The following is a 26,494-nucleotide window of genomic DNA, read 5'->3' as shown; positions in this document are numbered from 1 at the left end:
AAAAATCAAATAATTGCTCAAATTAAAATCAGGGTAACCAGGGATGGGCAATAATTGCTGGCCTTGCCAGTGATGCCCACACCCTGAGAATGAAGAATATAAAATTCACCCAATAAGAGCAACTCTCATGCTAAACTTGGCCACGTCCTCTGCATATCTGTGGTTTAGATTTGAATTTCTCAAAAGTATATCAGTTGTTTGGTCAGTTTCAGACCTATCTCCCCTGTTATTCTTTGAATAGTGCCATGGGATCTTTAATGTCCATCTCAACAGGCAGATGGGGCCTGAGTTTAACATCTCATCCATCAGTGCAGCACTCCCTCAGCACGGCACTGAAGCATCAAATTTAAGATTTGAGAGATCCCTTAGAATGTCACAAACCAGTGCTTCAAGATATTGGGGAGGGGGCGGTGGTTACATAGGTTCAACTTTCCACCTGGGTGTTGTGGATTGGCTGTGAGTTATAGAAGCCGTGCAATTTTCATTTCCATTGATTTCATACTGTCAAACGTTAGTGACTGCATTACCGTACTGTCAAACTTCAGGAGTCCCAGATCAGTGCTACCAAACTCCGGGACTATTCCCTGTGGTTACCAAAGGCCAGGACCATCCCCCAGTGCTACCAAAACCTAGAACTAACCCCAATTCTACCAAATTGCAGGTCAGCCCCTAATTGTCACAAAACCCCATTTTTCCTCCCCAGTATTGCTAAATACCAGGGGCTCTATTTTAGCACCCGCCATCGGGTGCGTTCCTGGCGGGAGGGCTCCGAAAATCGGAGAATCCCGGCGCGGTACCGGAGCCCGCCCCGAACCTGCGCACTTCCGGGTTGCCCGCTGACGCGCCGGCGTGCGCGCGCAGCCCCCACTGGTGGGAATCCCGCAGGCAATTAAAGCCAGCGGGATGCCACTTGACAGTATTTATTTAGGTATTTCAAGTCATTAACTGACCTGATTAAGGGACTATGTGGGATTGTAGAACAAAGTGGGACTGTTTCCCACACTGGGGGAAACACTCCCAGGTCAAATGGACGTATTGCAGCTGTCAACCTGTGGCAGCTGTAAAGGTCCATTTGACAGGTGGGGGTGGGGGGGAGACCCTCACCCATTGCAGGAGGCCACTCTGTCCCTTGGGACAAAGTTTGGCCTCCACCACCCTCCTCCTGACAGTCAAAGTCACCAACCTGCATACTTACCCTGGGGTCCGGAGACATGTACCTACCTTGCGGACCCCCTCAGATGTACATCTTGCGGATGGGGGCCGCCGGAGCTGCAGTCATGACCTCCTCGGAGGGCAAACAGCCTCACCAGCCTCGCCATCCACGCCGTCCACCTCTGACACGTGGAGCTCCACAACAGAGTGCTGTGACACATCCACCTGTACAGCAGGAGGGAGGGCTACCGCAGAGAGAGATGCGTCGCAGAGGGCACTACCCTCGCCACAGGTTACACAGACCGAGGCTCAGCCTCCTGGACCTCTCTGAGCAGCAGTGCACACGGAGGCTCAGAGTCACTCGACATGTAGTCGTGGACATCTGCAGCCTCCTTCATGCCAAGCTGCTCCTGGCTGGCCCGAGCACCATCTTCCTACCTGTCGCTGTCAAAGTCACCACTGCCCTCAACAACCTCTCCTCCGCATCCTTCCAGGGTGCAACCGGGGACATCACCGATGTCTCTCAGTCGTCTGCGCAACAGAGCCCTGCAAATACACCTACACCCACTCTGCAGTGACACAGTGGGTGGCATCAGTTGTGGGTCCTCATAGTGATCCTCAGGAGAGGGCATTATTGCACAAACCAGACAGGATTCGCGAAGACATGGCAGTAGTGGTGCCAATATAATATGTAATGTGAGTTGGTCAGAAATTCAATATAAGTAACACCCATGACAAACCCTCAGACACCCTTGTGCATCCCCTTCATGCTCACGACACGTTTGCCTTACGCTGCCTACTGCACATATGTGATGCATGCCCTGTGGCTGCAGCACAGGTTGTGGCAGGTTGAGTGAGGCTGGCCATGAAAGAGATGCACAAGAGGGTGAGTATGAGAGAGAGCCATGAGATTGTATGAGGATTGGATTGAGTGGTAGTGGCGGGATGAGTACTGGCGAGGTGAGTAGGTGCAGGTACGATGAGGATGAGGTTTGAGTGGGTATGAGGGGTGATGTGACAGAGTTGTGTTGGCAGTGCTGAAGGAGATGTGGGGTGGGGGCAGTGATGTGGCAGAGGGAGTGTAGGGGAAAGACTACGTGTACTCACTTTGGCTGACCTACTGAGGTCGTTGGAGCGCCTCCTGCACTGTATGCAGGTGGGCGATATGTTGGTTGCGCTGGTGACCTCCTCTGCCACCTCGAGCCAGGCCTTCCTGGTGGCAGAGGCAGGCCGCTTCCTCCCGCCCGCCGGGAGGAAGATCTCTGTCCTCCCCCCTCCTCCTCGCCCCATGTATTGATACCTGGAGTGAGGCATCATTAAACTGGGAGCAGCCTTCCCCCTGGGCTGCTCCATGCTGTAATTTTTGCTATTTGTTGCAGCATCTGTCAGTGGAGGACTGCCCCTTTAAATAGAGCGCCTCCAGCTGACAGATCGTATTGCGCATGCGCAGCCCGCCCGACGCGCAGATCAGCAGTGGGGAACCCGGAGGAGCAGGTAAGTGGATCCAATTAGTGGATTGGATCCTACAATCGCGCGGGAAACTGACTAATTTCACCAGGCGCGTTACCCAGCGGAGGGAGCGTCCGATAAAAGGCGGGATTTCAGAGCGCTGAGAGGAGCCGAGCCGAGCGGAGGGAGCGTCCGATAAAAGGCGGGATTTCAGAGCGCTGAGAACAGCTGAGAGGAGCCGAGCCGAGCGGAGGGAGCGTCCGATAAAAGGCGGGATTTCAGAGCGCTGAGAACAGCTGAGAGGAGCCGAGCCGAGCGGAGGGAGCGTCCGATAAAAGGCGGGATTTCAGAGCGCTGAGAGGAGCCGAGCCGAGCGGAGGGAGCGTCCGATAAAAGGCGGGATTTCAGAGCGCTGAGAGGAGCCGAGCGGAGCTGCGACCGAGTTCGAAGTGACGTCAGGAATCAGATCGGGACGCGACACAGGGGAGGCACCTGATTGGTGAGTAGGTTCAGGTGAGTATTTCTCCTTATCTACAGTAACTGAAGTAAAAGGAAAGGGAAGGTCTGCAGGTCTTATAGGAAGTAGCGTTTATTTTTAGTGAATCAAGGTCCCTAGTGTAGTTAACATTCTCTAAATTGAGAACAATTTAAAGGAGTAAACTCCTTAAAGGGAGTGGTAAGTAGTTTTTCTTTTTTTTTTCTCTTGACATTGTAGTTGTTCTTAAGCTAATTTAAGGGTTAAGTCATGGCAGGAGATCCCAGCGCCGTGTCATGTTCCTCTTGTGGGATGTGGGAATTCAGGGCTCCTTCCTGTATCCCTGATTCCTTCACCTGCGGGAAGTGTGTCCAGCTGCAGCTATTGTTTGACCGCTTGACGGCTCTGGAGCTGCGGATGGACTCACTTTGGAGCATCCGCGATGCTGAGAAAGTCGTGGATAGCACGTTCAGTGAGTTGGTCACACCGCAGATAAAAATTACTGAGGGAGATAGTGAATGGGTGACCAACAGACAGAGGAAGAGTAGGAAGGCAGTGCAGGGGTCCCCTGCGGTCATCTCCCTCCAAAACAGGTATACCGTTTTGGATACTGTTGGCGGAGATGGCTCACCAGGGGAAGGTGGCAGTGGCCAGGTTCATGGCACCGTGGCTGGCTCTGCTGCACAGGAGGGCAGGAAAAAGAGTGGCAGAGCTATAGTGATAGGGGACTCGATTGTAAGGGGAATAGACAGGCGTTTCTGCGGACGCAACCGAGACTCCAGGATGGTATGTTGCCTCCCTGGTGCAAGGGTCAAGGATGTCTCGGAGCGGCTGCAGGACATTCTGGAGGGGGAGGGTGAACAGCCAGTTGTCGTGGTGCATATAGGCACCAACGATATAGGTAAAAAACAGGATGAGGTCCTACAAGCTGAATTTAGGGAGTTAGGAGTTAAACTAAAGAGTAGGACCTCAAAGGTAGTAATCTCAGGATTGCTACCAGTGCCACGGGTTAGTCAGAGTAGGAATGACAGGATAGCTAAGATGAATACGTGGCTTGAGAGATGGTGCAGGCTGGAGGGATTCAAATTCCTGGGCCATTGGAACCGGTTCTGGGGGAGGTGGGACCAGTACAAATTGGACGGTCTGCATCTGGGCAGGACTGGAACCAATGTCCTAGGGGGAGTGTTTGCCAGTGCTGTTGGGGAGGGTTTAAACTAATGTGGCAGGGGGATGGGAACCGATGCAGGAAGTCAGTGGGAAATAAAGTGGTGACAGAAACAAAAGGCAGTAAGGGAGAGTGTACAGAACATGACCGGACAGATGGTCTGAGAAAGCAGGGCAAAGACCAAGGGAAGTCTAGATTAAACTGCATTTATTTCAATGCAAGAAGTCTGATGGGCAAGGCAGATGAACTCAGGGCATGGATGGGTACATGGGACTGGGATGTTATAGCTATTACTGAAACATGGCTAAGGGAGGGGCAGGACTGGCAGCTCAATGTTCCAGGGTACAGATGCTATAGGAAAGATAGAGCAGGAGGTAAGAGAGGAGGGGGAGTTGCGTTCTTGATTAGGGAGAACATCACGGCAGTAGTGAGAGGGGATATATCCGAGGGTTCGCCCACTGAGTCCATATGGGTAGAACTGAAAAATAAGAAGGGAGAGATCACTTTGATAGGATTGTACTACAGACCCCCAAATAGTCAACGGGAAATTGAGGAGCAAATATGTAAGGAGATTACAGACAGCTGCAAGAAAAATAGGGTGGTAATAGTAGGGGACTTTAACTTTCCCAACATTGACTGGGACAGCCATAGCATTAGGGGCTTGGATGGAGAGAAATTTGTTGAGTGTATTCAGGAGGAATTTCTCATTCAGTATGTGGATGGCCCGACTAGAGAGGGGGCAAAACTTGACCTCCTCTTGGGAAATAAGGAAGGGCAGGTGACAGAAGTGTTAGTGAGGGATCACTTTGGGACCAGTGATCATAATTCCATTAGTTTTAAGATAGCTATGGAGAAGGATAGGTCTGGCCCAAAAGTTAAAATTCTAAATTGGGGAAAGGCCAATTTTGATGGTATTAGACAGGAACTTTCAGAAGTTGATTGGGAGAGTCCGTTGGCAGGCAAAGGGACGTCTGGTAAGTGGGAGGCTTTCAAAAGTGTGTTAACCAGGGTTCAGGGTAAGCACATTCCTTATAAAGTGAAGGGCAAGGCTGGTAGAAGTAGGGAACCTTGGATGACTCGGGAGATTGAGGCACTCGTCAAAAAGAAGAAGGAGGCATATGACATGCATAGGCAGCTGGGATCAAGTGGATCCCTTGAAGAGTATAGAGATTGCCGGAGTAGAGTTAAGAGAGAAATCAGGAGGGCAAAAAGGGGATATGAGATTGCTTTGGCAGATCAGGCAAAGGTGAATCCAAAGAGCTTCTACAAATACATAAAGGGCAAAAGGGTAACTAGGGAGAGAGTAGGGCCTCTTAAGGATCAACAAGGTCATCTATGTGCGGAACCACAAGAGATGGGTGAGATCCTGAACGAATATTTCACATCGGTATTTACGGTTGAGAAAGGCATGGATGTTAGGGAACTTGGGGAAATAAATAGTGATGTCTTGAGGAGTGTACATATTACAGAGAGGGAGGTGCTGGAAGTCTTAACGCGCATCAAGGTAGATAAATCTCCGGGACCTGATGAAATGTATCCCAGGACGTTAAGGGAGGTTAGGGAGGAAATTGCGGGTCCCCTAGCAGAGATATTTGAATCATCCACCGCTACAGGTGAGGTGCCTGAAGATTGGAGGGTAGCAAATGTTGTGCCTTTGTTTAAGAAGGGCGGCAGGGAAAAGCCTGGGAACTACAGACCAGTGAGCCTGACATCTGTAGTGGGTAAGTTGTTAGAGGGTATTCTGAGGGACAGAATCTACAGGCATTTGGAGAGGCAGGGACTAATTAGGAACAGTCAGCATGGTTTTGTGAGAGGAAAATCATGTCTCACGAATTTGATTGAGTTTTTTGAAGGGGTAACCAAGAAGATAGATGAGGGCTGTGCAGTAGACGTGGTCTACATGGACTTCAGCAAAGCATTTGACAAGGTACCGCATGGTAGGTTGTTACATAAGGTTAAATCTCATGGGATCCAAGGTGAGGTAGCCAATTGGATACAAAATTGGCTTGACGACAGAAGACAGAGGGTGGTTGTCGAGGGTTGTTTTTCAAACTGGATGCCTGTGTCCAGCGGTGTGCCTCAGGGATCGGTGCTGGGTCCGCTGTTATTTGTTATTTATATTAATGATTTGGATGAGAATTTAGGAGGCATGGTTAGTAAGTTTGCAGATGACACCAAGATTGGTGGCATTGTGGACAGTGAAGAAGGTTATCTAGGATTGCAACGGGATCTTGATAAATTGGGCCAGTGGGCCGATGAATGGCAGATGGAGTTTAATTTAGATAAATGTGAGGTGATGCATTTTGGTAGATCGAATCGGGCCAGGACCTACTCCGTTAATGGTAGGGCGTTGGGGAGAGTTATAGAACAAAGAGATCTAGGAGTACAGATTCATAGCTCCTTGAAAGTGGAGTCACAGGTGGATAGGGTGGTGAAGAAGGCATTCAGCATGCTTGGTTTCATTGGTCAGAACATTGAATGCAGGAGTTGGAATGTCTTGTTGAAGTTGTACAGGGCATTGGTGAGGCCACACTTGGAGTACTGTGTACAGTTCTGGTCACCCTATTATAGAAAGGATATTATTAAACTAGAAAGAGTGCAGAAAAGATTTACTAGGATGCTACCGGGACTTGATGGTTTGACTTACAGGGAGAGGTTAGACAGACTGGGACTTTATTCCCTGGAGAGTAGGAGGTTAAGGGGTGATCTTATAGAAGTCTATAAAATAATGAGGGGCATAGATAAGGTCGATAGTCAAAATCTTTTCCCAAAGGTAGGGGAGTCTATAACGAGGGGGCACATATTTAAGGTGAGAGGGGAGAGATACAAAAGGATCCAGAGGGGCAATTTTTTCACTCAAAGGGTGGTGAGTGTCTGGAACGAGCTGCCAGAGGCAGTAGTAGAGGCGGGTACAATTTTGTCTTTTAAAAAGCATTTGGACAGTTACATGGGGAAGATGGGTATCGAGGGATATGGGCCAAGTGCAGGCAATTGGGACTAGCTTAGTGGTATAAACTGGGCGACATGGACATGTTGGGCCGAAGGGCCTGTTTCCATGTTGTAACTTCTATGATTCTATGATTCTATGATTCTATGATTCTATGATTCATAGCTCCGAATTGCCACAATATTGGATTTATATTGTATGAGGTAAGAAACCAGGTGCGATCATTAACTTTTAACTTTTTATTTTATTTTAAGATATATATATATATACACACACAGTTTTAAAACTTTAGAATTTATTTTAATAAATGAGGAATTGGCCCCACTTCAGCAGTCCTTAGGCTGCCCTGCTCCATCTCTCCATGATTCCTGTTTCATCACTCACTCATGGACCTTTAGCTGTTTTAACTTTAAAATAAATGCATTTCTTTAGGGTTTAATATTAAACTTTACATCCAAAGGTCAGAATTACCCAGTTTCCTCTCCCTCTCTCCCTCACTGAGCCCCTCTCTTCACCTTCCTGGATGCCTTAAACCATTGATGCCATCTGATGTGCCCTTCTGTTTTCACCACCATTGCCCCAAGTGTTCACAAGCTGATCAAACTCTATTTTCTGCCTTTCTGTTGGGCTAAGCCTCCGTTGCTCCTGGAAGCACTAATGCGTAGGCTCTGTCTTCAGTTCTCCTGCTGGGCCACGGCTCTCGACACTGCGACTTGTTTTTTTATCCTGTCAGGCAGTTCCTCTGAAGCTCCCTCAATTCCTTTTTAAAAGTAGAAGTTCCTTTCCAAGGCTGCAGAGCCAGCTGGTGGCAAGTGTACAGCCCGTAATTCTCCAATAAGCTTGAATGGTAATCTTGATTATATTTCAATCACATTGTTAGAATTTTTTTTTTAAATGCATCCCTCTCTTCCCCTGTCGCCCTGCCCATTCCACCTTGCCTCTGTCTCATTTCCCTCCCCTTCCCCTTTGCCATCCTCCCTTCATCCCACCTCCCTTTTTACCTCTTCCCTTTTTGCCTCTCTTTCCTTCCCCTCCTCTCCATCCCCTTCTCCCTTCCCTCTTATCTCAGTTCCCCATCTCCCAATGTCCATCCCTGCTCCATCCCACCTCCCCTTCTCTACCCATCTCTCCTCTCTCTTCCTTCTTTTCCCCCCTTTCATACCCTACCCCCCATTGTACCCTCCACTCCCCCATCCCTTTTCCACCCTCACCTTTGTCGAATTGTTCCATGTACTCTAACCCTATTTGACCTAAACACTGCACATAGGCCTAGAAATTCAGAGGGCATGGCGCCAGCTACATGTACCTGTTCACATGGTCGCGGTGACCACCAGAAATTGGTGCTGGCACCTCAGTATAATAAGAGAGGCATCCAACCAATACTACCCACAGCATATTGGACTCTTAGGCACCCATTTTACACCTGAAAAACAAGCACAATCCAATTTCTAGGCCAGAATCTTCATTTCCCATGTGCAAAGGGAATAGTAAATTTAAAAATATAAATGAGAACATTTTATTACAATACTAGTTCATTTTCCTTAACCTTGCACACTGGGAGTTAAAACCAAGTATAGTTTTCTGGTGAAGCTGGTTTAAAGGGCTAAGGATAATTGAGCCAAAGGATAGAGAGCCACATATCCAAATTCGCTGATGACACAAAGGTAGGCAGAATTGTAAGCATAAAATTACAGAGAGATATTAATGGATTAAGTGAATGAGCAAACTGTGGCAAATGGATTTCAGTGGAGGCAAGTGTGAGGTCATCCACCATGAACCTAAAAAGGATAGATCAGAATACTCTCTAAATGGTGAAAAGCTTGAAACAGTGGAGATCCAAAGATACTTAGGGGAGACATAGATCATTAAAATGTCATGCACAGGTACAGAAAATAATTAAAAAGGCTAATGGAATGCTGGCCTTTATATCTAAAGGACTAGAATACAAAGGGGTAGAGGTTATGCTACAGCTATACAAAGCCCTGGTTAGACCACACCTGGAGTACTGTGTTCAGTTCTGGGCACCGCACCTTAGGAAAGATATATTGGCCTTGGATGGAGTGCAGCATAGATTTACTGGAATGATACCTGGACTCCAAATTACGAGGACAGATTGGAATTTAGAAGATTAAGTGGTGATTTGATCAAAGTTTTAAAGATATTAAGGGGAACTGATAGGATAGATAGAAACTATTTCTGTTGGTTGGCAGTCTAGGACAAGGGGACATAGCCTAAAAATTAGAGCCAGGACTTTCAGGAGTGAAGTTAGGAAACATTTCTACACGCAAAGGGTGGTAGAAGTTTGTAACTCTCCTCCGCAAACGGCAGTTGATGCTAGCTCAATTGTTAATTTTTAAATCTGCGATTGATAGATTTTTGTTAGCCCCATATCCCTTAATACCTTTGGTTAAGGCGGATATATGGAGTTAGGTCACAGATCAGCCATGATCTCATTGAATGGTGGAACAGGCTCGAGGGGCTAAATGGCCTACTCCTGTTCCTATGTTCAAAGTGCACAGATGTAATTCAGTCACCATTTTAAAGACAGACATTCTATCCTTACTATATATAATACTATGATTTTAATTGATTGTTTAGAGTTAAATAGTAAAACCTACAGAATTTGGAAAGCAGCAAAGTAGAGTTGTTTGAAGCACAGAACAAGCTAAGGAGCTGAGAGATGCAAAACGGAGGTGCCACGGTGCCACCGCTGATGAGAAGGTGTAAGTGTAGTGTGACGAGTTTACATAGCCAGTTTCCATTATAAAAATGAACCCAGGAATTTATAATGGCAAAAGGTTGACTCAAAAGTGTGACAGAAAGTAAGATTTTGTCAACAGGAAGTGCATGCAGATGTAAGATTTTTAGTATATTATAGATAAATAAACTGACAACAGTAAATTTAACACTTTTTCTCTTTATAATCACTGGCGGATACTGCACATATTTAGTGTTTTTTGATTTTCAAAAACCATATTTATTTTTGATTTTTAAAAAGCACTAGAGTTAGATTGCTATACCTAAAGGGGATATTTTGCTTTATAGAATTAGATAGAAATTACATGGAAATAGGCTGTTTGGCCCAACCAGGTCATGTTACTGTTTCTCCTCCACATAAGCAGTAACCCTAATCCCATGTATCCACCCTGTTCCCATATCCATTTTCCTTCAACTGCCTATCTAACCTATTCTTAAATGTTGATATTGTCTCTGCTTCAATCACTAACTCCTATAATGCATTCCAGAGCCTCACAAACCTCTGTGTAAAAAGGTTTCTCCTGCATTATGTCCTAAATCGCTTACATTTAATCTTTTATCTACATCCATCTATTCTAGACCCTTCAATCACTGGAAACAGTGGGGTAAATTTTTGTCTTTGCCACATGGTGATAATGAGTTGGAGCAGATCGCTTGCCTATTATATAACCCATCTGATTTTCAATATATTGAAAGCAGTGTAATGGCTGAGCAATCTGCTCCCCCAGATTACCACCCATGCAGTAGAGATAAAAGTTTACCCCAGTCTGTTTCTACTTGTTCTGTGCCATCCCCTCATTATTTTAAGCGTCTCTATCAAATCATTCTGTAATGTCCTATGCTGTAATGAAAACAACCCCAATTTTCCATTTTTCTTCACATTCCTCTTATATTTCCTCTTACCAGGCAGCATCCTAGTAAATCTGAAATGTACCCTCTCTATTGCCTCAACATCCTTCCCATAGTGTGGAGCCTAAAACTGCACGCATTACTCCAACTGTGGTCTTACTGAGGTTTTATATAGATTTACCATTATATCTCAGCTTTTATATTGTATACTTCTTCCCTTAAACCCAATATGCTGTTAGTTTTTTTTTAATGATCTTATCTACTTGAGGTGCTGCTTTTAAGTTCTTGTGAACTTGAACCCCTAAATCCCTCTGCTCTTCCACATCACCCTCCATTCAGTGTAAAAATTATTAATTTTATTTGTGTCTCCAAAATGTGCCACCTCACGTTTAGTGACAATGAATTCCGTCTATTGGGGTCTACATCTACACAAATTGGGGATGTATTCTCTAGAGTTTAGAAGGTTAAGGGGTGATCTGATCGAAGTTTATAAGATATTAAGGGGAACGGATAGGGTGGATAGAGAGAAACTATTTCCGCTGGTTGGGGATTCTAGGAGTAGGGGGCACAGTCTAAAAATTAGAGCCAGACCTTTCAGGAGTGAGATTAGAAAACATTTCTACACACAAAGGGTGGTAGAAGTTTGGAACTCTGTTCCGCAAACGGCAATTGATACTAGCTCAATTGCTAAATTTAAATCTGAGATAGATAGCTCTTTGGCAACCAAAGGTATTAAGGGATATGGGCCAAAGGCAGGTATATGGAATTAGATCACAGATCAGCCATGATCTTGTCAAATGGCGGAGCAGGCACGAGGGGCTGAATGGCCTACTCCTGTTCCTATGTTCCTATCTGCCTCTTTTTTGACCATTCCACCATCTTACCAATATCCCCTTGCAGCTTCTTTTGGTCCTCAGAATTATTTATTATGCCTTGTATTTTAATATCATCTGCAAATTTGGACACCACTCCCTCCAGCCCTATATCCAGATCTTTGATGTCCACAGCTAACAGAAGTGGTCCGAGAACAGAAACCTGTGGGACACCGCAACACACGTCCAAGCACTGATAAACTGCCATTAACTCACTCTCAGTTTCCTCCTTCCTGCTTCAAAACATTGTAATCTTGTTATTAACATGACAATACAAGATATCTGACCTTCCTTAGTAGCTTTGAAAATCACATAACTAGCAAAAATAATGTTTATATGATTCCAGATGTTCCAAAAGTAAAAATCCCTTCCGATTGTAAAACATTTTATCTTTGGAATGTGGTACATAACCCAAAGATTATTTTGGTTGGGTTGGTTTTGTTTACTTTTTCTTTTAGCCCTTGATGTTTTCAGTGAATCATGCAGTGAAGAACTCTCCAAACCATTCATCTGCAACCACTTTTCTTCATTTGCTACAGTTTAAGATTAAATGTTCTGTAGAAAAGGATTTGACTGCCATGATTTATATTCCTTGTGATTTGTTTCCCCATTCTAGAACTACAGACACTGCTTTGTAAAATTACAGTATTTTCAATGAATCCAAATGTGAACAGAAATTATTACATTAAAGAAAAATGATTCAACTGCAATTTTTCAACATAATCTTAGGTTCAAGAATACATAGAAACATAGAAAATAGGAGCAGGAGTAGGCCATTCGCCCCTTCGAGCCCACTCCGCTATTCAATATGATCATGGCTGATCCTCTATCTCAATAGCATATTACTGCGCTCTCCCATACTCCTTGATGCCTTTTGTGTCTAGAATATATACATATATAATTTATTTTTATATATATATATATATATATATATATACACACACATCCTGTCATCTCCCTATTTAAAAAAAAACATTTCAGCAGATCTATGGGTTTTTCCATATTAATTATGTTCACATTTTTAATAAAACTTTCCCATTAATGTGACTGCCTGCGGATTTACACTTTGGCCATTGGTGACGTGGAGCAGATTTGTCAACCTTCATCTTAATTTTTTTAATCTTTCATTTCTTTTCTTAGTAACTAATTTTTCATTTCCAAAATAAGGGTTTAAGCTTGTGTTTATTAAAGACTGTATAAGTCTGAACTCATTAATAGTGCAATCCTAGTGCACGCTGTGAGCGCATATCAAGAAATTGTGCACTCCCAGACCATGATTTTCCATTCATTAACAAGCAGAACATTTACACTTGAAGGCAATAATATGAAGATAGGAATTGACTGGTGATGAAGAAAGTGGTGGGTATGTGACATGGGGGAACATGTGGAGAATGGAGATCTGTTGGTCCAAAAGGGGCCAATGGCAGTTTGTGTTCCATTCTCCTGAACCACCCTCTCCTACAATAGTGTTTGACCCTGTTCCCCCCAATACAGCCAAATTCCAGCAACTCCAGATACTCCAAAACCTCCTCCAGAGTCCTGCTGGACCATAGGATCTGCCTCCTCAGACTTTTTTCCCCCTCCCCCTCCTAGATTCTATGACTGCACCCCCCCCCCCACTCAGTGCTTACAAACACCAAAATTCCATATTCACTCCCAGATCTTGAGAACCCACTCCCTAATGCCACTAGGTTCTAGAATCACTGTCCCAGTGATCCCAGGAACTGTTCCAATGTTCCTAAAACCTCCTTCTCCAGTGTTCCTGGAATCCAGGAACTCCTTTCCAGAGCTCCCAATCTCTGGGGGCCCACATCAAAGTACTGCTAGACCCTGAGACCATATCCCAGGACCACCTATAGAGCTGATAATTCAGTGCCCCTGGTAATAAAACTTTACATAATTCCCCTGTTTCTATAAAGCCTCTGACTAACTGAGCAACTCCGCGATACACATGAGAGAGAGAGAGATGTGTATTACTTTCAAAAAGTCACAAAACTTATAATAATCCCTACATTTAATTATATTTTCCCCTATCCCTCTTTGTGAAGGTTACAACTCGTGTTGTGTTACAGATTCATTGGTGGCAGCAGGCATCTGCAACCTCACCTAAGTTTCTGGTATTCATCATCTGCAAACCCAGACAGTGAGTAGGATATTTGACTATGTGTACTGTTCCAATGAAGCCTCATTTGTCCTCATTTTCTATCCACATATAGTCATCGGAGGCTCAGGAATGGGAACCTTGGCACTTTTCTCCTCTTTAAAAAGAAATACTTGCATTTATATAGTGCCTTTCACGACCTCAGGACATCCCAAAGCTTTACAGCCAGTGAAGTACTTTTGACGTGTGTAGTTACCGTTGCAATGTAGGAAATGCAGCAGCCAATTTATGCACAGCAAGGTCCCACAAACAGCAATGAGATAATGACCAGATAATCTGTTTTCGTGATGTTGGTTGAAGGATAAATATTAGCCAGGACACCAGGGAGAACTCCCCTGCTCTTCTTCAGAAGAGTGCCATGGGATCTTTTACATCCACCTGAGAGGGCAAATGAAGTCTCGGTTTAATGTCTCATCTGAAATATGACACTTCCGACAGTACAGCACTCCCTCAGTACTACACTGGAGTGTCAGCCTAGATTTTGTGCTCAAGTCTCTGGAGTGGGGCAATGTGAGCCCCCAGAGATTGGGAACACTGGAAGGGAGCTCTTCGAGTTCCAGGAGCACTGAAGAAGGAGATTCTAGTCCATAGACCTTCTTTAGCCCATAGAAACGGAGGCCGATTGTAATCTTTTCACTGTACCCTGTCTCAGATCAGTTAAGTTGGTATAGATCAGGGATCAACTTTATGGATTGAGATTGTGCTGTGTGAAATTAGTAATAAGTGTATAATAATGTTTGTATGAAATTATATGATCCACTATTTCAACAAAAGGTGTTAATCCAATTAAAATAAATTGATTTCTTAAAATAGTGGATGGAAAAAATCATATGAACATGTTAACATCTGTTTAGATAATCTGAGGAGACTGCTTTGGATTTTGTTACTGCATTTACTTTCGTAAGTCATTAAAGAAAAATATAGATAATTTCTCATTCTCAGATACTCTTAAATTACTAGAAAACCAATGGTTGTGTGCCCCTTCAGACAGTGCATACCAGTACATTTATTCCATGCAGCTTCTAGATAAATCTAGAATCATGTAAAACATTGCTAGTAAGGAATTACACCAGTATTATTTCACACAAAGTACAATGCAAAGTGTGATGGGTCTGTATATAATTATATTTTAAATATAATAATCATTTAAATCCTGAGACTGTTTTGCAGACTTTAACTCACCAAGTTATATACACAATAAATGGTTTCCTGTCAGTGATATGATCGGAAACCTAGACCTATTAAACGAGGGGCTTCATGGCAAATATTTAAAAATTCCAGTAACTAAATCTGAATCTGATCATCATCATCGCTTGTCGCTCCAAAACCGCCAGCCCTGAAGAGGACCGTTGATGCCGACGTCCACGTCTATATCTTCTGTTGTGGTCTCGGTGTGACGATCCGGATTCTTTCCCCTCAGTCTGGTTCAGTAAAAACTGAGTCGAGTACATTTTAAAGTTCATCACAACTTTAATAGCAGGTCTTAGTCTGTAGCTTCAATTCAGATTCCTGAGAGAATCCGAACGATTCTAACAGAATAAGGAGACAAAGACAAAAACTCATACCTTTATACAGATCGATAGGGGTTGGAACATCATTAACACAAGAGTCAACACCAATCATAAGCCGGGCACAGGTTGCCATGCGAGGTTACATTATTTCCGGCCAATCATAGATAATCATGTGCTGACCATGTTGCTGTTAGACAGCAAAGGGGATACTTCCTCACCTTCCAACTTGGAATGTTCTTCCCTGTTCCTTCTGTTCCTTATCTCCCAACCTGGAATGTCTTTCAACTTTGGCTAAGCTCGTTACCTATATTGATCTGCCATAAACATGGAGACATTCAGACCAGTCCTTGAATCACATCAAAGACTCTACATTGATAAGACCATGCAAACCTGCTGACTACGCAAACATATGGCCCAGCAGGAGGCCAGGCCACCTGTACCAATCTCAGTTACTAACTAATTAACCCTTTCTAACCATTTTGCATTCTGCTTCTTTGCCACGCTGGCATCTTAATATTTTACTGAAAACTGACCACGTAGGGATTCTCAGGTGCATGTTATCAGATTTGGTCGCTCCCATTGCTAGTTGCAATAGGAGATTAACAGGGGTAACAATGTAAACGCATCTGACTCAACCCCTCTGAATCTGATAAACTGTTTCAAATTTGAATGATTTTTTTTGGTTTGGCATTTGGCAGCAATGAAAAAATGTCACCAATGCTGTGACATAAATAATTGCATAATAGAGCAACTAAGGGAAAGGAGGGTTGCTTTTATATTAAGTTATAAGATTACTGACTGTCTTCTGCATGTTATAATGCATTTATTCACAGGTTGAGCCCATTATTCAGAAAGGACATGAACATTTGGTCCATCATATTCTCATTTATCAGTGTCACAGCAGCTTGAATGATAGTGCCCTAGGCATTGGACATGAATGCTACCATTCCAATATGCCAGATGATTTTTTTAATTGTGAAAGTATCGTTTTTGCATGGGCAATCGGAGGAAAGGTAGGTCCTTACTGTTGTGGTAAGCTAATCTATTTAACTCTAATTGCAAATCCTTTAGTTAAGCACAATCAGGACTTCACATTTATTTAGAACTGACTGTCCATTATGACTGCAATGTTTTGAGTCAGTGAATTACTGACACATTCCTGGAGATTAAAGATGTAACAAATACAGATTAATAATTGTTTATTTGAAGTCGTTTATTTTTAGTACAACTTATAATAATGATGTGAACATACATCACAACTCCTTTTTAAACCGTGAACCTAGCATTTCTTGGGTCATTTTTCAGTCCAACAAAAATGCAGTAAAATCTTCTCCTGACTTGTTCAGCAGTGTTGTCCAATAGAATCACTGACTAGCCACAGGTGTGGCTATGGCAACACCGTTTTAGCCACATGCACTAATTTTAGTGGAAAACTCCTTACGCACAATAAAGGTAAATGTGCTTCATGTGTATATTTACTTAACAGACATCTACCACCATTCAGTGCAAAACTTTGTAATCTTTCTCCTTCACCTAAAGTTTGGAATTCATCAGACACAATACATCTTAGTGTAACTTCTAGTTTTTTGTCCCGGAGTTGTGAGCGATACTTTGACTTCATCAGATTAATTGCTGACGATGTTGGCTTGCACAACGAGACTTCCCAGACCTGCCCCTTCTCTCGATCCAGAAGGTGGTTGCATGCTGTTTGCTCTTTGCCATGAAATGCCCTGTTGGAGCTTCTCATTATTGGTTGGGCTTGCTTTCTTTTGCTGGCCTGGAGCAGTTATTCCGATTGGTCAAGCTGACAACGATGACAGCTTCCCTCTACATACAATGTTATTGGTGTTTCCATGGTGCTGGAGTCTGGCGTTTTCACCTGCATTACACACCATTTTAGCAGATAACCAATAAGCACTAACCAAGGACATAAAGCATACACAGTGATCAAAACACACTCGTACACTCAGCTTTTCGTCTTATCATTTTACTATCAAAGCACAAAATGGTTAAAGTACACATGCATACACCGTGTGAATATGAGTAGTGAGATCACATGCCCAATGACTGTGCCTATTATTCATTTTTTATTTACTATTCAAAAATATAATTAGTGACGTCTGGATTCTCAATTAGTCACATGTCTAGTGGCTAACGTATTGGGCAACACTGTTGTAAATTATTGTCAAAATATATTATACATTTTAAAACCTTTTATTGAAGGATTACATTTCATCCCTTATGCACAAAGATGCAGTTTCTTTTGTGTTCTTTGAAGGGATAAGTATTACCTATAATATTTAAATATATAAAAAGCAGATACCGCTGCCACAGCACCCTCAGTGTATTTGCCAACTCATTTAAGAAATTACATTCATGTACATAAGACTTTGCCTTAGAGGTAATTTTTTACATTACACATTAGGAATTTTATAATGCTGGAGAAAATGATTATTAATATATGGGGCTCAATTTTAAAAGCAAAGTCCTGGTGTGTTGGGGGTGGGGGGGAGGGGCAAAGAAAATCATGTTGTTTTGGAGTGGGCAGAAATCCTGGCTCCAACATCCTAAAGAATGCGCACAACCCAGAGCCATCCGGGTGCGCGCTGTTCCCAAACCCGGAAGTCCCGCCGGCTTTAATTGCCGGCGGGACGATATTTAAAGCAGCAGTTGAACTAGTTGAAGTAGTTTAAAAATGAATAAATGCAATTTACAATGAAGGCAAGCGATTCCACGCTGCCTCAATGTGTTTCCGAGCTGTCTGAAAGACGCCATGGTGAAGGAGTCGTATTTCAGCCGGCAGCCATTTGGACATTTAAATGCCTGTTTGACAGATGGAGATAAAAGGTGAGTTATTGCAGCAGGGCACTCAGTTCTCTCAGACAAACTTTTGACTGGGAGATCTTTGTGTTTAGACTGAAAATTCTTGGTTTCTACTCAGAATTGTCCTGTTTACACATATTTACCAACTTTTCAGACCCCCTCAAACTGACATCATCACAGTGCTGCGTCACAGGTACCTGAACAAGAGCACATAGGGGAACAACAGAAGGAGCAACGTCGCAGGAGGCACTACCCTCGTCAGAGAGTCTACAGGCCGAGGCTCAGCTTCCTGCACCTCTCTGAAGAGCAGTGTACTCAGAGGCTGAGTGTGAGTCACCAGGTGATCATAGACATATGCAACCTCTTTCATGCCGAGCTGCTCTCGGCAGGGCCTGGCGGCAACTCATTACCTGTCGCTGTTAAAGTGACCACCGCCCTCAACTTCTTCGCCTACAATTATTCCAGGGTGCTACCGGTGACATCGCTGGAGTCTCTGTCGTCTGCACACAAGTGCATATGACAGGTCACCGACAGCTTGTTTCGCAGGGCCTCGCAATATGTCAACTTCTCCATGGATGATCTCAGCCAGACAGAGAGGGCAGTGGGATTCCACTCTGTGGCTGGTTTCCCATGTGTACAGAGGTGCAATTGATTGCATGCATATAGCAATCTGAGCACCTTCACATGAGCCAGGAATGTTCATCAACAGAAAGGGTTATCACTCCATTAAAGCTCAGCTCGTTTGTGACCACCACAAAAGATTTCTTCACATGTGCGCCAGTTTCCCTGGCAGCTGCCACGATTCGTTCATTCTGAGGGAATCCAACATCCCAGGCCTCTTCCACGCACTGAACACCTTCAAGGGCTGGCTCCTCTGGGACAAGGGATGCCCCCTGCACATGTGGCTCATGACACCTCTGAGGAACCCCATCGGCAAGCAACAGCATCAATACGACAGCCACATCACCACCAGATCTATAATTGAGCATGTGATAGAGCTGTTCAAGGTGCAATTTCGGTGCCTCGATCGTTCTGGGGGAGCGCATCAATACACACCAGTGAGAGTGGGTCTCATTATAGCAGTCTGTTTTGTCCTGCACAACATGGCACAAAAGAGAGGGATACCAGTTGAGGAGGCCCCACCCCCTCATGCACCATCCACATCTGCCATCCATATTGAGGAGGAGTAGGAGGACGAGGACAAACTCATGGCCAGAGCAGCGGCTCACCTAGCTGCTCGTGAGGTTAGTGAGTCGCTCTATGTGAACAGTTCTCGTAAAATCAGAAAGTGAGAAGAGTCCAGTCCTCACACCACCTGGAAAGAACAACGCCAACACCAGCACCCCTCCCCCACCCCCCCGCACTGGATGGCATTGTGTCACCATTCATGGTGAACCTCATGAAAGGACGCTATCACAAAAGCCAGTCAAGAATGGGCAAGACGTGGCAGTAGTGGTGAGAATCATAACATTTAATGTGACTTTAACAAAAAAAATATAAATGAAAAACATGACAGTCTGTCGGACACCCTCGTGCATACCCTTCATGCTCACAAAACCTTTGCCTTTCTCTTCTGATCGCTTCTACGTGGTACATCCCCTGTGGCTGCAGCAGAGGTAGTGGCAGGTGGCTCATGTCCATGGCCGGACTGCTTAGATGCTTTCGGCCTACGCCCTCTGGGTTTTGGAGCCTGTGAGGGCCCCTCCAAAGACTGCTCTACCTGCACCTGTGCAGGGGCAGACTCGGCCACTGGGACAGGAGGCAGCATTGTGGGTACTGGTTGAAAGGGGGGCCACGGGTGAGACGTGGGAGCATTTTGAGTGGCGTCCCCAGTTCTAAGTCCCCTTTTTTCATCATCCCTCTCCTGGACCAGACCCACATCACTCCTACCACCCTGCTGGAGAACAGTTTGGAGGACATGCATAATGCCTTGGAAGGCCAGTTGTAAAGTTTCTCTCTGCCTGTTTAAGGCTGCAGCTTGTTGTTCACCATGGGTCCGAATGGCCGTTGTCAGGGCCTGAATGGACTCATTTGCTTGAAGCTCAATGGAAGCTAGCCTTCTCTCCATCGCAGACATTCCCGCACTTACTTGCGACACTATCTGAGACATTTCTGCAGTTACGTGCAACACTAACTCAGACATTTCAGCAGTTACGTGCGACATTATCTTAGACAGTTCCTCACATCCCTATCTCAGAGATTCCCTCCCGTATCCGTGCCACGATTCCACTAATGCAGGAGTTGGACTCCTCCATCCTCTGCGCTATTGTGGAGAGTGTGCATGGCACTTGTTCCAGTACCTCACAAATGTGCTGCTATCCCTCAATCATTCTCCTTTTAAAGGATGGCCCCCAGGGTTCAGAATCTGCGTCAAGCTGAGCAGAGCCTGGAGAGGAGTGCTCCCACCGACGCGGACTCTCCAAAGCTGCCCCTGCCATCATTGTCTGCTCGTGCTCACTTGTGTGTGGTGACTCACCAGGTGCCAACTCAACTAACTGACTACAGGACCCACGGAAGTGTGAGTATCTGCGCTGGTGGATGGCGCTCTATGATGTGACCATGCACCCTCAGAGGCAGGGAGCTCCTCTGGGGAATCGTCCTCTCCCGTCACTGAGGTCGTTGAAGGCCCTGTAAGAGAACAGAATGCAATATTAAGCATCATGACAGATGTGTCATGTTGCGATAAGCATACTGAGGTGTTGAACATGCCAATCATTGTTAACATCAATTCATGTGTGTGATGAATGTTAAAGTTGTGTCACCAGACATTTGTGGGGTGCCAGTCTTGGCATCCCCGACAGACAGGCACTCGAAGGTGCGGCTGATCTGCAACCTCCTCCTCCGCGTCTGTGAGGACCACTATTTGTTGTGGTCCGCCTCCAGTCCTCGCCCTCTCGCATGCATTTTGCGCTCTCCTACAAGGGGAGAAAGTACAGACGTGTGAGTGAGTGATGGTGAAGTGGCCAACCGATGAATGCATTGCTTTGGGTGGGGTTAAACGTGAAAGAGTTGCATCAGAAGGTGAGTATGAGACAGAGACATCAGATTGGATGAGGATTGGGGTGAGTGGTAGTGGTGGGGTCACAAATGGGGAGGTGAGGAAGTGCAGGTAAGTTGAGGATGAGTCTTAAGTGGGTGTGAGGAGTGATGTGATGGAGTAGTCTTAGCAGTGCAGAATGAGTTGCGGTGGGTGGGTGGGTGGGTGGGGGTGATGTGCACCATGGAATACAGGAAAATCAGTAAGTTTCAATGACCTAGTTAGGCCATTGAAACACTTCCTGCACTGGAACCAGATGCGGGAGATGTTGCTGCTGCTGGTGACCTCCTCTGCCACCTCGAGCCAGGCCTTCTTGGTGGCAGAGGCAGGGCGCTTCCTCCTGTCGGCGGGGTAAAATAGTTCCCTCCTCCTCCTCACCCCAGCCAGTAGCAGCTGAAGTGAGGCATCGCTGAATCTTGGAGCAGCCTTGCCCCTGTGCTGCTCCATTGGGTCTTCTGGCTCTTTGCTCCAGCAAAATCCATTGGAGCAATGGCCCTTTCAATCTAGATGCTCCAGCTGACAGCCTGTCGTGCGGCTGCCCACTGCGCAGCTTTCGGATGGCAAGCCCAGAAACCAGATTAATGGCCATCAATTAAGTCGCGATCACGTGGGGAAAGGTAAGTATTTATTAATCAGGTTTGCCGTGCGCCCCCACTGCCATCCTGCCACCCTTTTAAAATTGAGCCCATGGTCTCTGCAATAAACTGCTCCAATCCCTTAAACATATTTTGTACAGTAAATGTTTTTGGCATTCTGAACACTGGGTTGTAGAAATTAAATTTTTCAAGTTTATGTACAATCTTGTTATCCAATATTAATTAACTTTTAGTTCTACCTTTTTTTTCTGTAATGACTGAAGGGATTTTCCTATCCCCCCAATGTTGGGCTTTCACTTGGAACATCAACAGATCCCATTTATGTGATGATGGAAATACATTATGATAACCCAAAATATCTGGAAGGTAGGAGCATTTCTTCCTTTGTAGAATCTACCAAACATGATAGTGATAGATCAGACAGATATTACCAAGTTTCTATGCATTCATCTTTTCATTTTGCTATATTTCAAAGACTTTTGTACTTTATGAAATATGAGTCTGCTCCAAATTAAAGCAACAAACCAAATTTCAACTATTGGGAGAATATTTTGAATTCTTGTTTATAATTGTAAATTAATGGATTTTTTTTGCATATGTTCTATGGTAGAAAAAATATGTTGAAATAAATGCATCTTATTCAATTCTCAAAAGGTTAAGTAACCATAAGAACACAAGATTTGATATGCACGATTGTGTACCATCTTGTCCTAACTCTACCTATAGCGAACTTAAAACACTGCAAAACAACAACAGAACTACAAAGAAGCTAATCTTCCCACAACTGTCAGTCATTCGCATATTACTAAGAGTAAAAATCGGCTGTAATTTATTTCAGATTCGAGTGTGATTCAGCTTCAATAGGACTAAAACTCAGGTCCTTTTGAAGTTACAGCCTAAGTCTGAATTTGAAGGCTGCACTATGCAGATGGCGCTTTAGTGGAAACAAATATATGCCACAAAACCACCTACTCCCTCCCATTAGACTATCAGTGATCAGATAACTGAACACCACCAAGTACCCAGATACCCCATATCCCACTATAATACCAAAGTCAGGTGCCCACCACAAAGCTAATTATTCCCCATTCCATTTCACTACCAATTATCAAAAATGTAAACATTCTGCTTACAAATGAATTAGTAGACTGAATGCATAATTCATCACAGCTATCAGAAATAGGATGTCTCTCATTTGAGTATCAGCTTCCAGGTAAGATGTTTTTTAATATCCTATATATACACACATATGAAACTCCTACTTATCCACCACCTGCGAAGACAATAGGACTCACAATTGACCTAATCATATAAAAATATCCTCAAAATTCTTAAAGCTACAAAGTGCCAAATGCAGCTCTCCAATCCAATACAAATTTTCACTGCAAATGTTATTTTTCTTTTCTTTCTTTTATGACCACTGTGATATTCAAATACAAATTAAACCTTTCCCACAAAATTTTACAGTAGTGAACTAGATTCCTTGAGTTACAAACATACTATCATTCAGACTAACGAACCTCTGTTTACTCAAAGCGGCAACATTTTCACAGCCCAGTAGCTGCCGTGCTGAGGTGATAGATTCCTATCTTGGGTAACTGAGTGTAAACTCCACTCTCACTGACATTTGTTCAACTGAGGTACGTTCCTTTAGAGGGTTGAACTTTACCAGTCTCTGCTGAATTTTACGGGGGTCATTTCCAATTGTGCTTGAGCACACCCCCTACTCTGCAAGTCGAAAAAGTTTATTGACAATATTCATGTGAATGCCTGTATGCTGGACCATCCCATTTTTTGAACTGAGGAACTATCATAGATGCAAAGAACTAATTTAGGGAGTTAAACATTTTAGGTTTTTGCATCATATGCTCTGAATTAGACACATGAAATCAATAATTTACCAAAATCTAAATGACTCATGATTCAGCTAGACCTTCGTCATTGATTTGTTTAGAAAATAATGAACTCAAAGGTTTGTGTTTATCATGGGTTCTATTACCCAAATGCAAAAATGGTGTCTGTTGTGTTAAACCCAAATGAAATGGACAATTTTGATCTCTTTATTAAGAGTTATGAAATTATTTTTAGGAATTTAGGCAGCTCCAATTTCCATGCAGAGCTTAAGTCCCTGTACCAATCTGTACTGACACTCTACTACATGAAGAATCAGTGAATACATGAGAAGTCTCACTGAGTGTTCTTGAATCTTGAGAACTTCTCCTATGTAGTCTCTTGTGGAAGATTTGTGTTGGGCAATTGAAGAAATTGGGATTTTGATCCAAACATGCTGACCTTTTGACCAAAAGTTGCACGACCTCACTAGTGCTCAAACATGTTTTAAAGGGGCATTGCTTTTGTGATCCTTCCTATTGCTAACTTAGGGCTCATCCTTGGATGATGCTTTCCATTCAAAAAATGAAGAGTAATACAGCAAAGTATATTTCTGTAGTGTTCATTAACTACAGACATCTGAGTGCTTTACAAGCTAGGAAATAATGAAGAGAATTAAGTGGGGGCAAAAGTATGATTGAATAGAAGGATCTTATGGAGGCTTTTGAAGGCTGAAGAGAGGTACTGAGGAAGGGGGTTACAGTGGGTGGGGTCTTAGTGGCTGAAGGAGCAAAGGATGCACACAGGGACATACGGCTAGAGGAAATCACACAGGTATATAGGTATAGGAATGACCATACCGCCCCTCAAGCCTGTTCTGCCATTCATTTAGATCACTGATCTGTACCTCAACTCCATTTACCTCCATTTGCCCGATATCCCTTGATACCCTTACCTAACAAAAATCTATCAATCTCAGTATTGAAAATTTTAATTGACCTAGCATCCACAGCCTTTTGGGGGAAGAGAGTTCCAGATTTCAACTATCCATTGTGTGGAAAAAATGCTTCCTAATTTCACTCCTAAATGGCCTAGTTCTAATGTAATTTTGCTGAAGTTTGGTGCCCAAAACTGAGCCCAATACTCCAGAATGCATCCACATTCCATTGGCCTTTTTGATTACTTTTTGTACCTGTTTAGTGATTTTTGTATATGGACACCTAAATCCCTTTGCTCCTCCACAGCACTTAGACTCTCACCATTACGAAAATATTCTGATTTTTCTTTCTCTGATCCAAAGTGGATGACCTCACACTTCCCCACATTGAACTCCATCTGCCACAGTTTTGCCCACTCATTTAGTCAGCCCATGTCCCTTTGTAACTGCGTGCTCCCATTTACACAACTTACTGTGCTCCTAGTGTCATTTGCAAACTCTCTATTCCTTGCTTCATATCATTAATATATTGGGTGAAAAGCTGAGGCCCCAGTACAGATCCCTGGGAACACCACTTATCACATTCCACCAATCAGAGTGTATTCACTTTATCCCTAATTTTTGTCTCCTACCTCCCAACCAATTACCGACCCATATCACAAGGTTACCTCCAATTACGTGTGCTTTTATTTTTGCTAATAGTCTCTTGTGCAAAACCTTATCAAAAACTTTCCATATTGACAACATCCATAGACTCTCCCCTATCCACCATTAAACTAGATTATCAGATATGACTTACCCTTCAGATATTTGAAGGTAAATTTGAGAGAGGGAAGGGCGAGGCTAAGGTAGGATGTGAAGATGAGGACAAGAATCTTAGTCAATTCTCTAGGAAACACGAAGCCAGTAGAGCTTAGCAATGATAGGAGTTGGGGATTATGGACCTTAGTGCCAGTGAGAATGTAGACTATGACATTCTGTATGGCTTGTAATTTATGGAGAGTGGAAGTGGGAGATTGGCTAGGACAGCATTGGATGAGTCTATTCAGCAAGTGATAGAGACATGGATTAAAGTTTGAGGCGGAGAGGGAATGGTAGAGCTGAAGGCAGGCAATCTTTTGGAGATAAAAGAATGCAGTTTTGGTGATGGATTGAATGTGGGCAATGAATCTGAGAGGTTCAAACAGTACACCAAGGTTCTGCACCCCTTGGCCTAGCCTGAGGTAGGATCCAGGAAGACATATGGAGCCGGATTTTGCTGTGAGCAGCGAACAAACAGTGCCTGCCATTCATTAGACATGAACTTGCCCATAGACTTTCTATGAGCTTTTGCATGGCAAGTTCCTGGAAATTAGAGGTCTAAAAAGTACGGTGCCCTCTATAGGGCATCTGGGACCTGTGTGAACAGGGCAAGCAGCTCTGTATCCCCTTAACCAATCCACTTGAAGCATTGTTAATAACAGCGCAGTCAGAACCAGGAAGTGTAAGTTAGAATTGTGAATTCAATGTCAAATCACGTACAGAAAGTGAAATAAAGAGGGAAAGAAAGATTGAATTAAGAGAGAGATAAAAGAGACAAAGAAAAAATTAAAAAATATATACTTTTTAATGTCCAACAATAATTAAGGAATGAGACTCCATGCTTATAAAAGTTAATTTTCAGAGCCAGAGAGATTGTTTGGCAGTAATTAAGACTTAACATGCCATTAAAAGGATACTTAGACTTGATATGACTTGATTTAACTTTTGTTGCCGAGTTTAGTCTGTATCTGTGGTCTCAGTACAGGAACGTCACGCTGTTCAATACATTTGAACGGGGAACCAGGAGGCGAGATGCTATTTTCATGCAGCTTTTGGAGGAGCAGGGCATCTCTGACAGCAACTTCTGGATTTCCATGTTTAACTGAGCTTGTGCAGTCGCCAGAAGTTGCTT

The 26,494-nt window shown here is 43.9% G+C and overlaps 1 protein-coding gene and 1 long non-coding RNA gene across 2 annotated transcripts in view; one reads left to right on the top strand and one right to left on the bottom strand.

The window, feature by feature from the left end:
* moxd1 (monooxygenase, DBH-like 1) overlaps nt 1–26,494 on the top strand; it is a 96,793-nt gene that overhangs the window by 34,055 nt on the left and 36,244 nt on the right. Inside the window, exons 5-6 of the mRNA XM_067984530.1 lie at nt 16,172–16,351; nt 22,058–22,160. Coding sequence (XP_067840631.1) covers nt 16,172–16,351; nt 22,058–22,160 — 283 coding nt within the window. The remainder of the gene's footprint in view (nt 1–16,171; nt 16,352–22,057; nt 22,161–26,494) is intronic.
* Nucleotides 16,523–26,494, bottom strand: part of LOC137321826 (uncharacterized) — a 39,284-nt gene continuing 29,312 nt past the window's right edge. Inside the window, exon 2 of the long non-coding RNA XR_010962909.1 lies at nt 16,523–17,217. This is a non-coding gene — a long non-coding RNA (uncharacterized lncRNA). The remainder of the gene's footprint in view (nt 17,218–26,494) is intronic.

This window comes from Heptranchias perlo, chromosome 5 (genome assembly GCF_035084215.1).
Source record: "Heptranchias perlo isolate sHepPer1 chromosome 5, sHepPer1.hap1, whole genome shotgun sequence".
Classification (NCBI taxonomy): Eukaryota; Metazoa; Chordata; class Chondrichthyes; order Hexanchiformes; family Hexanchidae; genus Heptranchias; species Heptranchias perlo.
This window is presented reverse-complemented; position numbering and strand designations above follow the sequence as displayed.